Genomic DNA, 16,109 nt, shown 5'->3' with positions numbered 1-16,109 from the left:
AAACTTATTTTTGAGGAGAGGAAAAGACTTAAGCGCTTCCTCTTTGCGTTAGAAATCAAAACATCTATGATTAAGTTTTGTCAGAATGCCAAAAAATGCATTACTTTTTGGATTAATATGTACACATTTCTGTGATAGATTCCAGTAAGAGGACATTTTATAAAACTAGATGTTTTATTTAACTTTCATTTGTGCTCATCTAAGGTGATACCTTCTTAACTCGAAGGGGATTCTTCATGCGTCTACATTTCCTGATGTCCATTTCTGTGGTGTTAACACACCCAGGCTAAAGACAAACCAAGCAGAACAACATGTCAACCTTCGAAGTATTGCACTTGAGTATTTTTTCTTTCAAACAGTGATGCAAGAGAAAACATAAAAAAAAAGAGGTTGCAGGTGGAAGATGAAGTGGGCAGCTGTAATCTCCGATAGACAGAGGCTTACCACAGGTCTGTGGACATCCCAGAAGGCTCTCTCCTGGCTGTCAAGGATCTTCCTCTCAGTTTTATCCTTTTTCCTGTCGATTCTGCAAAGGAGATCAAGTAATGTGGGAATTTCAGGAGTCTTGTGTATGAGAGAAGGCAAGGCAAGGCAATTTTATTTATAGAGCACAATTCGTACACAAGGTAATTCAAAGTGCTTTACAGCTACATAAAATCACAAGGCGGCAATAAAATCATTAAAAAAAAATTAAAAAAACATTAAAAATAATCATTAATTAATTAGCACTCACATAAATACATTATCCTTTAGGGTTGAAATAAATCTTAGATTCATATCAACTAAACGAGAGCTTGTTAAAAATCTAAACAAGAAGTAACGTAGGTAAACGTGATGTCTCCATTTTTTTGTTTCCATGTATTCAAAAAGTCCACCGACAAAGACAATACCATTTTATTCACCTTGAAAACTTTTGTACATAAGAAACACTCTACTTATCATGTTAGAGGATGTCACGTTAAATTTTACCGTATTGTTCTTCAGTGCATGTGTTCTAATTTCAGGTGTTGCCGTGGTAACACACCACACTTACTTGACCTGGGCCTCAGCCTGCATGTAGATAAACTCCCACTTCCTGGCAAAGGCTCTCTGTAGCCTGGCTAAGTTCTCCTGTTAGTGAGAAGATACAGACATATTAGGGAAAAAAAAGAATTTAAAAAAAAATTACATCAATTATTTATATATATATATATATATATATATATATATATATATATATATATATATATAGTATCAAAGCCATACTGCCCCAAGCTTGGTCCACTGATCAATACAGAGTAGTAATATATTAGAGGGCCAGCTCAGCACTCACCGCCTCATAATCTGCCAGCTCCAGTCTCGTCTTATTCTGCATGGTCCGCTTGCACAGGTAGATCGCTGGGAGGGAGGATTGAAGACAGGAAGTTATCAGCACAAACATTTCCCACACTCCATCTGCTCATCTGTGTCTCTCCTCCTCTTTTTTTTATCTGCCTCACCTCTCCCCACCACCCACAGTTCAGAGTATATTCATTTTGAAGCTGCCGTCCACCTTTAGCATTATGTGGCAGAACGTGAAGAGGCACTGCTGAACTTGTAAGCCTTAAACTCCAGCCATGGGTGCCTTTTTGATATGAAGGGCAGGAAGTGGAACAGGGACTAATCCTGTCAACCGTTCTTCACCACAACCCAGTCTAGGACTCGTCATGCCACAGTGTGCATCTCAGTGACAGGCTGTTTGTATGTACATTTAGGTATTATTATTTATTTATTTATTTATTATTAATTGATTATTCGGTTTATTAAAGGAAAACATCAATATGTGAAATTTGATCTGTAAATCTGTTTTTCCAATGTTGTTCCAGTTTGCATTTTTTCCATAACTGTTAAGGATCGATCTTGATAGACTATTATAAAAGCTATGAGGGAACACTAATGGGGATTATAAAATGTATGAGGCTGCAAGAAGAATTAGACCCTTTGGAGGCAACATGTTTTCTGAATGTTTAATGGGACGATGTTGGAGGGCTCAGCAGATATTAGAATCTTTTGGTGAGCAGAAAGGGCACCCCATGATTCTCCCTCTGATCACCAAAATACGCTGACGCTCCAACGTTGGACTCATTCCTCTAGACTTTAAAAAATGCATTCATTAAAAAAGCTCTGATATACAAGCAGCAGCAGCTCAGTCCAAAACAAAGGCAGGCAAAACTTAAAGTAAAACTCAATTTTGAACTCCTCTGCTGGTCTCAAGTCTTATCATCTCAAGATCTCATCCCTCAATATTGGGCTCTTTAACGAGAGCACCTATAGCTTCCACTGGATGGAAATCAGAAGGTCTGCTTGCTTTTTACTAGTTAATGGCTAGCATGTTTTATAAAGCAGGTTTTCTGCTGGTGTACAAACATATCACACATACTGACGAGTGATCGGTTGAGTTGATCTCGACAGGAAAAGGGGGCAAATATTTGGGCACATTCAAACAAACACCTTTTCCTTTATTTGATTTGTTTCTTAGATAAACTAAAAAACAGAATTCACTGAACAGTGGAGCATTGAGACTAGCATGTTATAAATATGTAAAGAAGAGTAAATATTTCACATGATTGTTAATTATGTTTTTTAATGCTGCGGTTGTAGTCTGCACTCTGTTGAATGCCTCGTAAGCATTTTCTGTTTATTAAATTTATAAACTGAGCGCACAAACTCATTTAATGCAAGGTAATGGCCATCAGACATCCAGCGGGACAGAAATTTGATCCAAATTGGGTAAAAGGATTTTCTGAATTTGGGCTGGTGCGATATTATGCTGTGGTATCGATTAGCAACCGCATCAGTCTTTCCTCCAAATATAGTAGCACTACAGCATGATACTGTCTAAAGTACTGCAAGCAACTTCATGATTCAGCTCGCCCCCCCCCCCAATCAGCCCTAAAGCACAAATTAATTCAATCTTCATTAAAGCTTCTCACCATAATCTGTGTTCTCAGGCTCCCAGCAGTTGGATTGCCAGAAATATGGTGCCTGCAGACAAAACAAAGAATCTAAAGTGATGCTGCCTTGCTTCTGATTGTAAGACTGCAATCTGCAAGTCAACAACTGACAATAGTGCAGTGATGACAATGACCTTTATGAGACCGTTGTTTCACTGAGAGACAGCACTGCAGAGGACTAATTTGTCCTCATATGTGAGCAACCAAAAAACACTTATTGTTAAGACTGAAAGGATTCTGAACAGATGACTTTCTGTGGTGTTGCAGAGATGTGAAAACACAACAAGAAGGGATAAAAGAGCTCAACAATAGGCAGAACAAATTCAGCCAGATTGACAGTTTTACAGATATGTGAGCAGAGTTATTACAATGCGTTAATTGTTTTAATTTTCCTCGTATGTGTTTCTTTATCTTACACTTGATTAGAAATCAAATACTAATGAGTTCTGATTATGTCTATAAAGCTTCTTCAGCCTTCCTCCACTTCACTTTGAAGGAAAAGAACGAAGGTCAAATTCGAGCACTGTGCACTTCAGTCTGCTTTAATGTAACTGCAGCCCTCATTCTAATCTCTCCTTGTGCTGCTCTGTGGTTTCCAAATGGAGGAACGAGAAAACATTTGAATATTTTCATTTATATAGTGTTACATATTGCGTTTTATTTTTCTCCATCATTTGTTTCTTCTTATTCATCTTATTTTTTTCCATTCTTTACCAAATCATTTAATTTTCTTTTATCAATTCCATTTTTCTTTTTCCCAAATTAATATTATCATTTGTAATTACTAATTGCTGTACTCTAAATAGTAAATGGACTATACTTGTATAGCACCTTTCTAGTCTAGCTGACCACTTAAAGCACTTTCCACATTCATCCATTCACTCACAGCACATAGAAGAAAGCATTGTGTAGCCTTTAAGGACTAAGCATTCACACACTGATGTACGCATGGGCGTCTTGCCCAAGGACGCTTCAGCATGGGGGCGATTGGTAGGTGACCATATTTACTCCCGAACTACAGCCACCAGCTCTGCTACTCTATGTGTCCCTGTAAACTTTTGGTAGCCAACTACTCTGCTGAAACCACTTCTTTTTTTTTTTCTGTTCGCACAATGAATATTTCAACAGACCACCATTCATTTTAATAGGGTCACAGGACCTCAACTTAATAGCGAAAAGGCTGCGAACAGGGCCTTTTGTTATCAAGATCAAGATGGATGTGTTGTAATTCCATGAAAGACTTAGTTATCTTCAACAGTTGAGGTGTCTTCATGTAACTACCCAAAAGCAAAATCAGATTAAGCAGGTATCCGTTACTCTGATACCACAGAATGAAGAAGAAAATAAGCACGAGTTTGGGTGTGTTGCAACATTTTACAATAATATTGCAATGTAAGCAAACCAACAAATCAATGTTAATAGGTCTAAAGTTTTCTATATTTAACATCATTTTACAGTAATACATATGAATATGCATGCACTCTACATACAGTATTGGGGATCTTTTTTCTTGCCCAAGACACTTTTAAACATGCAGAGGCTTGGGATCAAACCCCTAATCTTCTGTCTGGAGGATGACTATCATAGGTTATTTTACTATAGGTTTGGATTCAATTTATTCTCTTTATGTGCCAATGTTTTCAGATGTTACACACTAAAAAGTACCATTAAACAAACCTTAACAAGTCACCTGAAGTGCTGAAATGAAAAAAAAAAAAAGGTACAAACTAGGATGCAAACTGTATTAGAACCTAAACAGAAAACAAACCAACTCTCTTACAGGTCCGTGTCTTTATCACTTGATGCGCTCACCTGAAAACGGTAGAAAGTGCCATCATCTTTGATGGCGAGGACATGATCAGAGATAGGGAAAATGTACCCCTGAGCTGCGATGAGACTCCCGATGTGCATGGCCTCAGCTGCAAAAGGAGTGGCACAAATAAGAGTCAGTTAATCAGCCACCCACATGTGATCTGCAACGCAATATCTATACAGATGGAGACAAAATTAAGGATAATGAAATCAGATTTTACACTTGCACATACAGTTGCAGTATCTTAGCTCTTGGAACAAGAAATCAATGTAAACATCTCAAAATTCAAGAATCTTTAAAAACAATGTTTTAGTCAATTTAAGAGAATTAAAGAGAAACCACAAGTGTATATTGCCATATATGTAACCTGGCTAGCTAGAGATAGAGATTGGAATATACATGGATGATTCAATGACAGATTCATTTTCCAGATTTTTGGGTTAGAGTTCTGCTTAACTGATTTTCAATTAATCAGTTTCAGATTAATAAGAAATAAGCTTCCAGACTTATTTAGAACCCAGTAAAAGGATTATTACTCAAATTCAAACCTCGTACGGCTGGCTCCCTGTACATTTTATACCCTTTCACCTTCTTATTTATCTGACATTTTTGTAAAATACGAGCCTCTGTTTAGAGTGAGAGCCTCTGTGAGAGGACTCTTACTTGTTCCTGAGATATGGCTGAAGCCCAGAGGTGATTAAGCATTTGTGTTCAAAGGCCCTAAACTCTGGAACACATGATCTGATCAGATCAGGCCAAGAGAGTCACTGTCCTCTTTCAAATCTTTCTTCAAACACACTTTTATCCGAGAGCTTTTCCTGATTTTCTTTCTATAGATCAATCAGTAAAGTATCCCTACAATGATATTACATTATATGTGGTTGTTTTGGTTTGTTTGAGGTTGTTTTTACTTGATATGCATATTCATTTGAAGCCATGTGAAGCACTTTGTAACATTTCTTTTGGAAAAGTGCCATATAAAGTTTGATTTTCATATACATTGGAAGCCAATTCTACAGTAAGAAGAACTGAACCTCTGTTATAAGCATTCAAGTATCTATGCCATTTAAGAAAATGGCCAATTTTCTTCTAAAGGACAGCATCCAGCACCTCTAAAGTGTGGCCTTAATTTAAGTACAGTAAGGTATCATTTTGTAAACATACCTGGATCTTCGATGGACAGATTCTTCATGAACCACTGCACAATATCTGTACCTAAATCAGGTAAGACCGATAGAGACCAGTGACTATTAGAGAATAGAAACAAATACTGCAGGAGAAAACAAGGCAATGTGCAGTACACTCTTGAGCAACAATTTTTGGGAAAATAGAAATATTAATTTCCATCATACCCCACCTTCCCGCCAAAAAAGATTAAAGGGGATAAAACAATTCTAGGAAATAAAAAAAGGTAGAAAATTGAAAAAAATAAGATGGTCAAGTGCAATGCAAAAAATGCAATATCTTATGCTCAAGCAATCAAAATGTATAGGCTTATAGACTTCCGTCATGTAAAACACCCTCTAGATGGACAAAAAAAAAAAAAAAAAAAAATGTTTTTTTTAATTTCAGTGGAGTCAGAATCGTCTCATTTGTGCTACCCTGCTGCTTTCCTGAATGAAGTGATGTTTAATTCAACATCATTCATTAGATTCTTGGCCTTTTGCATGCAGCTGCAAACATTTTAGCTTCTTTTTTGCACATCAATTCCTCTGCTGTGGTAATTGTGTTTACTGACATGCTCTGCTTATGGCATATTGGAGTAATGGATCTTTCTTGGAAGCAAGGAAAAAGAACGAGGAATATTAATAGCTTCTAAACTTCTATTTGTTTCTGTTTGTTTGGGGTGTGTCACAGCTCCCACTGCAACTCCAGCGAGTTAAAGTGATTTCAATGATCGATCCAAGGATTACAGCTAATGGGCAAGTTGGCCACCAGTCACGTTCAACTAGCCAATAGTGTTTTTGTTTGTTTTATTTAAAATCTTGATAAACACTGATACAGTACAACACACCGACTCCTGCAGTTTTATCTCAGGGAGTCGATTGCCTTGCTTAAAGGCACCTTGACAGTATTACTCATTCCGATTCCACAGTCACACTTTCTTTTCCAAACATTTAATCATGTTGTCCTCCCACTTGTCCTCCAGCTACACAGCCAGTCTACTGTGAAACTTTTCAGAAGTAAGAGAGTGTCAACACCAAGCCAGAATGAAATGCAGCTACAATGCAGGGGTGTGACTCAGCTGAAGGTCTAGGATATATAGCTTCAACACTATCACAAACTATAAAACTTTTTTTTAAAGGATTTTTGGACATTTACTACCATCAAATGTCAAAAAAAACTTTCAAATTTCAACATTTCATTATGTTTCAGATTGTTATTTCAAATAATCAGTTCATTTTCCTATAAATCTATACATTCTCCTCAATGACAAAGTCAAGCTGTAGGAGTGTATTCCAAGAAAATATTCAAATTTCCTATTTTAATAAGTATTCAGAACCTTCACTCAGCTGTTTAAATTACATTTGACAGGAATACCTAAAGCCTTTTTGGTGAAGATGCATAAGCTTGGCACATCTTTCCTGTGAAAGAGTCTCATTGTTCTAAGCAGAGCTGTTCAAGCTCAACCAGGTTGAGCGGCAAGATTCAGTGCACAGCTGTTTTCAGGTCTCCAGAACTCAGGTTTCTGATCCAGGCAAGTTGGACTGACTGGGTCACTCCAGGACTTTCAGTCAGATCAGCAGGTTGTTGAAATGTCAACCTTCCACCTATAGTTTTAGATCCTGAGACTGCTCTGGACTGTTCTATATTGTTCTGCATCCATCTTTCTATCCCTTCTGACTGCTCTCCCAGCTCGTGTCGCAGGAATCTCAGCATGTTTGACTACAAGGATAGTTTTAATGAGGTAATGCTCAGTGTCTGCTTTTCTTTTATACAAGCCAAAAAGAGTCAAAGAGAGAAAACTATTGAATATTCATCATTCAGATGCCCACTGTCTGTCTGAACAATTCAATCGACGTCATGGCTCGATTTTGACTAACATACACAATCATCTATAAAGACCCAACATAGCAAATCTGTGAGCCTTTATAGATATAGCCAGTGGTTTGATACGCCATGCAGACTCCAGTTAATTGTAAAAGCATCTTAAGGACAACGGATAGAAGTGAGATTCTGCTGAGCTCAGCTGCAAGTCTAAATATTTATGTAAATGTAAGTATTGGGTTTTTCCATTGTAGCAGAACTCTCTAGAATTTTTTTTTTTTTGTTGTTTAAGTCAGGCATTGTGCATAGACATGATAATTAGCTAGCTACAGAGAGCAGTTAACTAACCTTTGGGCAAAAGCTAACTAGTCCTTTTGATAAGATCAGTCCAAGATTTGATAAGATCAGATAAGATCGTCACTAGCAATCCTAGCTTATCATTATTACAGCTGTTCAATCTATTTAAAAAACAAAGTGTTTTAACTTGCCTTTTTACTACAGATTATTGTACACTGATATTCTTCTAATGACAAAAAGTGAACAAACAAATTAGAAAAATGTCAAATGAAAGTTCATTCCCCCACACAAACTATCCTGGGAACAAGTGAGCAAAAAATGTTATCTTTTCCCCTTTCCAGTAGCACAAAGAACTGAGGATCTCAGCATTTTCCAGGATGTCCTTTTATCTTTCATTCATGTCCACCGGGCAGTTACTGTCTTTCACTGATGCATTTCTATGGTTAATGTTGCTACAGTGTAGTGGTTGTGAATCTCTGACATCGCTGCTTTTTCCTACATTCCTCACCTGTAACAACACTGGGGATCTTGGTCATGAAACTTTTGACAGTTCTGATGGGCACACCTTCCGTCGGATCTTGAATGCGAGTGATAATGTCTTCAATCTGTAGAGAAAGTTCAGACAGAGTGAGAGAGAAGGTGAAAAGGAGAAACAAACCAAGCTTGATCAAACTGAAACTTGAATACTGTACATTTAAACACAAAAGTTGAAAAAAAATCTTATATCAAATCAGTGGATAGGTGTTAAGTTTTATTTACATTGTAGAGCGTGACTTTAAACGTTTTTCTTTACCAAAAAAAATCCACTTCTATACAGTTTTAAAACAGCGGTCCATGAAATTAGACACATCTGAAGCTTAGGTGTAAAAAACACTTCACAAAAACAAAAAAAAAAAAAACAACAACAACAGGTGGGTAAGGGGAGGTGAGGATGTACATTTCATAATTTAAAGATCAGGCATTTATGGTTCCTGCAGTACCAATGCATCCGATTTTTGACGGTGAAATACAAATGCTTATTGCTATCAAATTAATTTTGCGTTCCGGGAAACTGTTACTGGGAGGGGAAAAAAAACAAAAAAAAAACACCTTGCCATTGCCATTTTCAATGGCGGGCTCATGCTGAAATAGTTGTACCCAATAATATTGACCTAACCAAACTGAAATGTGTGTTGCCATATCCATTTTTAGAAAACCACAGTTTTGCCATACATCTATATTCCTTATGATAAAACTTTTTTTTGGTACCTTCTTGTTGAAGCTAACGTGGCAACAGAGAGCGTTTCCCTTCTACATGTTCTGGCCTGCTGCCAGAAATAGCAATGGCTTTCTCCAACTGTCTCTGGCCCAAAACACAACGCTTACACATGACCAAATTACATAACAATGATATCAACTTTTGACTAAAATTGTGTTTTTAAATCAATGGTATGTACATGTAAAATGATTGAATTGTGTACTTGAGCCAACATATTCTCAAAGAAGTTCATCTCTACAACAAACAGAGAGGATGGAGGAAAAGGGCATATGTGCCCCTGGGGCTGTTTCTTGTCCCATTCTTTGATGGAATTTAGCCACCGTTTGTCCCACATGATACTAAATGTAAGGCCGGTTGTTTTAAGAAGCAAAGTCACAAAGCTGTGAACAATGAAGAGAAGTTGTAATCAAATGCAGCTCAGCTTGTTGCCGATAAATACAGAGGTTAAGGTGGTGTGCGATTGTGCAGTCAGAAATAAACTCAGCTTTACAGGAGAAATAGTTATAATAATAGCCAGATTATATGTTGTCTGACTTCTTGCTTTTTTGCAAAAAAATATATACATAAAATACTGGCATAAATCAAAAAGTAGATATAATTACCCACCTTACTATCCATGAACAAATGTGGATCAGAGCAGCTTTATTGGGAAATCAGCTGCATTTCTATACAGACACTTGAGCCTTCTTACAAAAACAGAACTTTGGAGCATGTACTGAGGCCAAGTTGAGCAATACATATGCAGGAGGGATTCAACCACCAACCACTTTATTCAGGTGCGGCTGTCCAGCTAGTTTTCATTCAGACCAGCATGTTTACATGCATCTTAAAAGGTTCTGGTTTGACAAATGACATTGCCAGGGACACTGAGCCCCTTTTGGCTGAGAAACATACTTATACTAGTTTTGGTTTTACAGAAATGCAAGGTGGCGCCATAATTCTAATGTCCTTTCCCAACATCGAGTTACAAAGGTAAATATGCTTTGTGACATTAAGAATCAAATTGTGCTGGAATACAAATGACAGCAAACTGAATTCAGTTCTTTTATAAGATTATACAGTACTTGTATTTATTTATGATGCTATGAAAGACAAATCTCACATGAGTCACATAAAATGATCATATATAAGCAGAAGTTCAATAGAGCAGTACATACCTGTGGCCGATTCTCTAAAATGAACAGACGTTGACGGAAACATGTTGCCCACTCGGCACTAAAGTAATGATATATATCAAAACCAGAGTAAATCATGTTCTAATATTAGAACATGATTTACTCTGGTTTTGAATGCAAGGTCGTCACATCTCGTCAGCACCGATGCTTTTTATTTGTGTCAGAGAGTGGGAAGTGAGAAGTTGGTCGCTTCGGAAACAGCTATTACAAACTACCACACAAAGCAGCTATATATAATCACCCTGCATCAAATAAATGAGTAAAAAGCTAGTGGGCAGTGGGTGCAAATGATTTTTTTTAACCTGATCATAAAGTGCAGAAAAAACAAAATATAAAACATGTATGACCAAGTCATGCATGCACAGAGCCAATTGCTCTGAGGGAACACATTCAGCTTACCTCTACAGTGTGCTGTGAGTTTTCTAACCCTTTTAGCTTTAAGAGCACATTTCTAATCTGCAAACTAGCCATCAGCATTGTTCCTGCAGGCACCCACACGGTCAAAGTTTACATTACTTCCAGAACAGTCTCATCCAGACTGCAATAAATGTACCATGTATTAAATAGACCAGGGGTTCTCAAAGTCTGAGACATTAAGCCTCCCCTCAGATAAAGCTTTGAAAAAAAATAAAAGGCAAATACGGCTAAAATAAGGCTAATACAAATAGGCAATACACTCACTCCCCCTTTTTGCATAGTTTCATAAGTTCAAGGATGCCTATAAGATCTTAACTATGTTGTTTAGTCCCATAAACACTTAGCAAGTAAGACAAAACAACATTTTAGTATTTGACATATCCAAACAACAGGTATTAGGACAGGACAATAAGGTATTAGTTGTCAATATTACATCAAGTATTGAAGTTATTTTTAACTAATGTAATACTTTCTCATCTCCATTAAAGCTTATCTTGAAGCTCCTTCTCACACTTTAAAGTTCTTGGGCCGCTTGTTTTATATGTAGAGTGTGTAAAGTCTATTTCAGAAGTTTTTAGAGTCGTGTCATTACATTAAGACAAAAAATTAAATAAATAAATGTGTCTAAAGTTGTGACAGAAACATGTTTACCCCTGTGCTGCAAAACTAAATATTTGGGAGCTGTGGAAAGTAATTTAGTTTTAGAAGCAAAAATGTTTCCAATTCTTATTTGATATAGGATTTCACAGTTTAACACCTCCTTTGTCAAATTTTAACAACCAGCAGTGGCTCAAGACAGGCCAGGCCTATTTTACAATTGAACCATTCTGATGCAATATGCAAAGAATTTGGTTTGGTATTGTATCCTTTAAGAAAAAACAAAACTAAAAAAACACCACTGTTTTTTCTGATGAAAGCATATTGCATTTTTCCAGGCACAATAACAGCCATTACAAAAGAAAGAAAAGCTCAAAAGCTAATTTTCTTCTCTTCCCAGCACAAATTCATCCAACCAGTTGGCCGATTTGCAAAGACAAACTTTCTGCTTTTACCTCTCTGGCCCTGAGACTGCTGTCACCTTGTTCCACGTTGAACAAAATTGATGCTGGCTTTCTGCCATTAGCAAAGATAGAAGAAGCTTTGGGCTATGCTTCAAAATCAATGCAATAATATAATTCTAACAAGACCTTGATGGTGTGTGGAGACGACTACTCGAATGACTTATGGTTTCCACTGTCGGGATAAATCTTCTCCGGCTCCTCGAATCAAAATAGGTATTCACAGCAAGTTTGTTGCAAGTTACAAACAGTCGAACACAGAAAGGGAAAGATGCCAAAATTAAAAATAAATACATTTATTTATTTATTTTTTTTTTAAATTGCACAAAATGCTTCTGTTTTCATAATAATGTAAACAGGAACATAAAGCATCACATTTCACACAAAGTATATTCTAACGAGTCACAGCTGCATTAGAGTCAGCTTCCTGTTACCAGCCATTTAATTAGTTGTCATACTAGCTAAAAATCAATAATCATAATGTTTGAACAGAGCAAACCAAAAATATCCCAGCAACAGTCACTTTGCAGGAAATGAGACATGACTAAAACTTTTAAAAATTTAAAAACCTACTTGAATGTACCTGAGATTCCAGCTGTCCACAGCTGAACCTCAGTGACTAGATCAAACCAATAATTAGATCTTCCAGGCTCAGCTCATGTGCTGTAAAAAGTAGTAGTACTATTATTAGTTGTAGTCCTAGTATTTTAACTGGATGTCATGCTAAACTAATCTGAATACTTAAGGTTATGCTTGCCACATAATCATTGTCTTTTGGCAGCATTTATTGCAGACTTAAAAAAAAAAAAGATGGCTTTAGTTTTAAGCTTTTTATGACCATGTCTCAACAGTTAGGGTTCAACTGGCATTAAGTTTGTGTTAATGTCAGGATGAGGGGTTAGGTTTCCAATGGTTATGTGGTAATTAATGTCCTGCTGGCTCCTCATGTTTATGAAAATAAGGGTTTTTCTTTCGGTTATATCATATGCCTGTGCCTTTAATCTCTTCTATAAAAATTTTACTTGTTCAGACACTTTCAGATGCCATCAGATTGAAGCAAAGGATTGTGCAGGCAGCAGGAGAAAATTTCAGACTTTTTGATAGCTTCTGAATGTAATGCCCTGTGGGGAAGGGAGCTGCCTGATTACAGAGTTATCACCACACAGTAAGCATGAACCAGCTAGTGGGCTGGCAGGGACCTTAGCAGACAGGTTGGTTAATACAGGGGTTATGTGGAGGATTGCTACCTAATGATTTCTTTAGACAAACAGAATGCCATGAAGAGAGGCAAAGATGAACGCATGAGTCTGTTGGCAACACTTTCAGATTTTTGTACCCAATTGAAACGTGTAAAGTAAATGTTGGTTAATGCATGGGCAGAGTTAGGTAACAAAAAACACATGTTTCAAGGCATATTTACAAGAGCTCAAATTGCAGATTTGTAATTATATCTGAGGTGTATTATGAAAGTACATCCAATATGAAAACAAGACATTATCCAAGTCTTTGGTGGTAGGACAAACTATTTTTCTGGACATTTAAGGGATTGGGTAGAAAACTCTACTCAATACTCTCAAATGACACTATCATATACATTTCTGTTTAGCTTAATCTGAAGATTTAACTATAGCTGTGAAATAAATGTCTTGGAAACTAAACCCATATCCCATTCAAATATAGCTGCTTGAATAGTCAACATGTTGACTTATGATAGAAAAGTGATTTATACAAGATTATTTCAGAATCAAGCAGCCCTGAGTCTGCCACATCGACCATGTGAAGATGCCACAATAACTCACAGCTGAGCCTGCAACCTGGCATGCTCGCTCGGATACATGCAGAGCAGGCCCACAAAAGTACACATTACTCTAAAACAGCCCCCTCAGAATTCCTGACCCTGAAACAGCTGCAATTAGCCTTTCATGGCTCAAAGAAAAGTCTGTGGGAGAGAAGACAGACCGTTGCTATTATGAAGCAGGTATACATCCTGCTGGGAGAGAAAATGTCAGCCATGGCCATAAGGGGTGGCAATTTCTATGCTGCACTACCTGGGTATCACATTGAGAGAAGAAAAAAAAAAGAAAAATGAGCTTCCCTGAGCTGTGAATTTTCCAAGCCATCTCCACGGTGACAGTTCAACACGCTGACAGATCAATAGCAGTCTGGTTGAGGGCCAGCTGGAGAACAAGCAACTGGCAATCAAGTCCATCTCAGAGCAGAGAATCCTTGCAGCTTGCAGTTGCACTGGACAACTCTGTACTGAAGCTGTACTATATTTCCTGACACATTCTAGAAATGTTCCAGTGACAACTTGGAGATTTTTTTCTTCATAATCCCTAAAAATCTCCAGAAAGAAATGTTTGTCCTTTCTGCTGAGCTGTATACTGCTTTGTGCCCACTCCCAACTCCTTTAGATATGCACAGATACATACAGAACTCCTAACACAATAAGCCACATTCGCTTCTCATCTGAGCTTGAACCAATGGAATTTTTTTAGCACTCTTTAGTCAAACAAAAGCACATCTTTCTTCCACCTATAGTCTGGAGCACCAAATGGTTCGTTATGCAACACCATAGATCCAGACAAATCAGTTTGTTCCCACACTTAAAACTCCTCTGTAACAGACAGTTAAAGACACTGGTGGATTGTTAATGATTCTTTAGGAGCAAACCAATAGCTATATTCATTTCATTTCATGCTTTGAAAATGTGTGTTTCTAAACATGGACAGTAATACTAATACTTTACCAATGGATAAACAGATTGATTATGAATCTGTGTATTTTCAATTAAGTAAACTGAGTCATTGACAAGTCTTAAGAGATCAGTCTGATTAGGTTTCATCTAGAACTACTTCAGCACATTACCTTCACAAGATCCTGCACAATAACCTAATTGCAACATATTCCTCTGTATCTTCAAGCGGCACTTGCATGCATACAAGAAACTCTTACAGAAGGTCATGTGCCAACTAAAGAAGAAAAAAAAACTGCATAAGAACTTGCTAAGACCCAAACAAACCGATAGAAACCCGTCACAAATGCAGCATAATTAGGTATCGGGTTGAAATACTGTATCAACATTTCTGGGGTTTTAGTGATGTGCTGTATTCAATTTTTTCTCAAAGCAGTAGTAGTGTTGGAAGATCGTCCATCAGCTACAACTAAACCAGGATCAATTAGGTGGATTACCATCGACGCATACCATTTGTGTTTTACGGGAATTAATCTATCCTCTGACTTGCAGTAATCAAAGTGATGCATGGTAAACACATTGCGTTACAATTTCAGGGGTTTGAGATTTCAGATTTTTTTTTGGTGGGGTTTGTAGTATTTAACATTTAATGATCGTTCCAATATTCTTGGTGTTATATTGTCCGCCTCACTGTGCACTTATAGTGCAGCAAGAAGAGAGTGCTGCAACCATGACACAGCAGCAAGGACAGTTGTCACCAATCGTTCCCTCCCGCCCTACCTCCCCCATCCTCCCCTTCCTCCCCACGCTCTTCAACTTCCTTAATTGGCCTAATATACCCTGTTCTGTGGACTATAGTGAAAATGCTGAATACCACAGGCTTGAATAATCTTTTACATCCTTGAAAAATGTCCTGGGGCATTTAAGTGCCTGTTGCTTTTGGTCAAAATGTGCCTGAAGTGTATGAGGTAACAGTTCCTTGTGACACTCTCAGAAACGGGGTCATATTTTATCAAATGTTTTTCTAAAATTACTTCATAGGACTATGAATCTATATCAAAGTAAAATTACGAGCCCTCTATAATTATTACAGTCTCAGTCTGACATTGTGATCTTGCAATATCCCATTGTAGGAACATTTTTTCTCTTAAAATGAAGCTCATACTGGTCGCATTGCTTTGCAAGTCATTTAATCCATTCAGACCTACACAGATGTCTGAAACCCGAGCATTGTCTGAGATCTACATGTGGGTTTTTATAGGATCAGAGAACCTTTAATGCGACACCACTGAAGTATAAAACAAAAACTTTTGACTAAATGCTCAGCTTTAGAAAGAAGGATGTCTTGGAAAATCATGGCAAAAGAAAAGACTATACAAGAGTGTGGGCCTAAAGGGAGTTGCATGGGTTTCATCTGATCATTAAGGGTTAACAGG

General features: G+C 37.3%; 1 protein-coding gene across 2 annotated transcripts in view; it reads right to left on the bottom strand.

The window, feature by feature from the left end:
- The window catches only part of rgs6 (regulator of G protein signaling 6), an 83,736-nt gene that overhangs the window by 17,024 nt on the left and 50,603 nt on the right, over positions 1-16,109 (bottom strand). For both annotated transcript variants that reach the window (XM_075459606.1, XM_075459607.1), the window contains exons 3-10: positions 8,579-8,675; positions 5,950-6,000; positions 4,785-4,891; positions 2,952-3,003; positions 1,313-1,377; positions 1,034-1,110; positions 445-526; positions 212-286 (exon numbers count right to left, since the gene is read on the bottom strand). In XM_075459606.1, the coding sequence (XP_075315721.1) occupies positions 212-286; positions 445-526; positions 1,034-1,110; positions 1,313-1,377; positions 2,952-3,003; positions 4,785-4,891; positions 5,950-6,000; positions 8,579-8,675 (606 nt within the window). The remainder of the gene's footprint in view (positions 1-211; positions 287-444; positions 527-1,033; positions 1,111-1,312; positions 1,378-2,951; positions 3,004-4,784; positions 4,892-5,949; positions 6,001-8,578; positions 8,676-16,109) is intronic.

Source organism: Odontesthes bonariensis, chromosome 24, assembly GCF_027942865.1.
Source record: "Odontesthes bonariensis isolate fOdoBon6 chromosome 24, fOdoBon6.hap1, whole genome shotgun sequence".
Lineage (NCBI taxonomy): Eukaryota > Metazoa > Chordata > Actinopteri > Atheriniformes > Atherinopsidae > Odontesthes > Odontesthes bonariensis.
The sequence above is the reverse complement of the archived record's forward strand: the minus strand, read 5'-3'. Positions and strand labels throughout refer to the sequence as shown.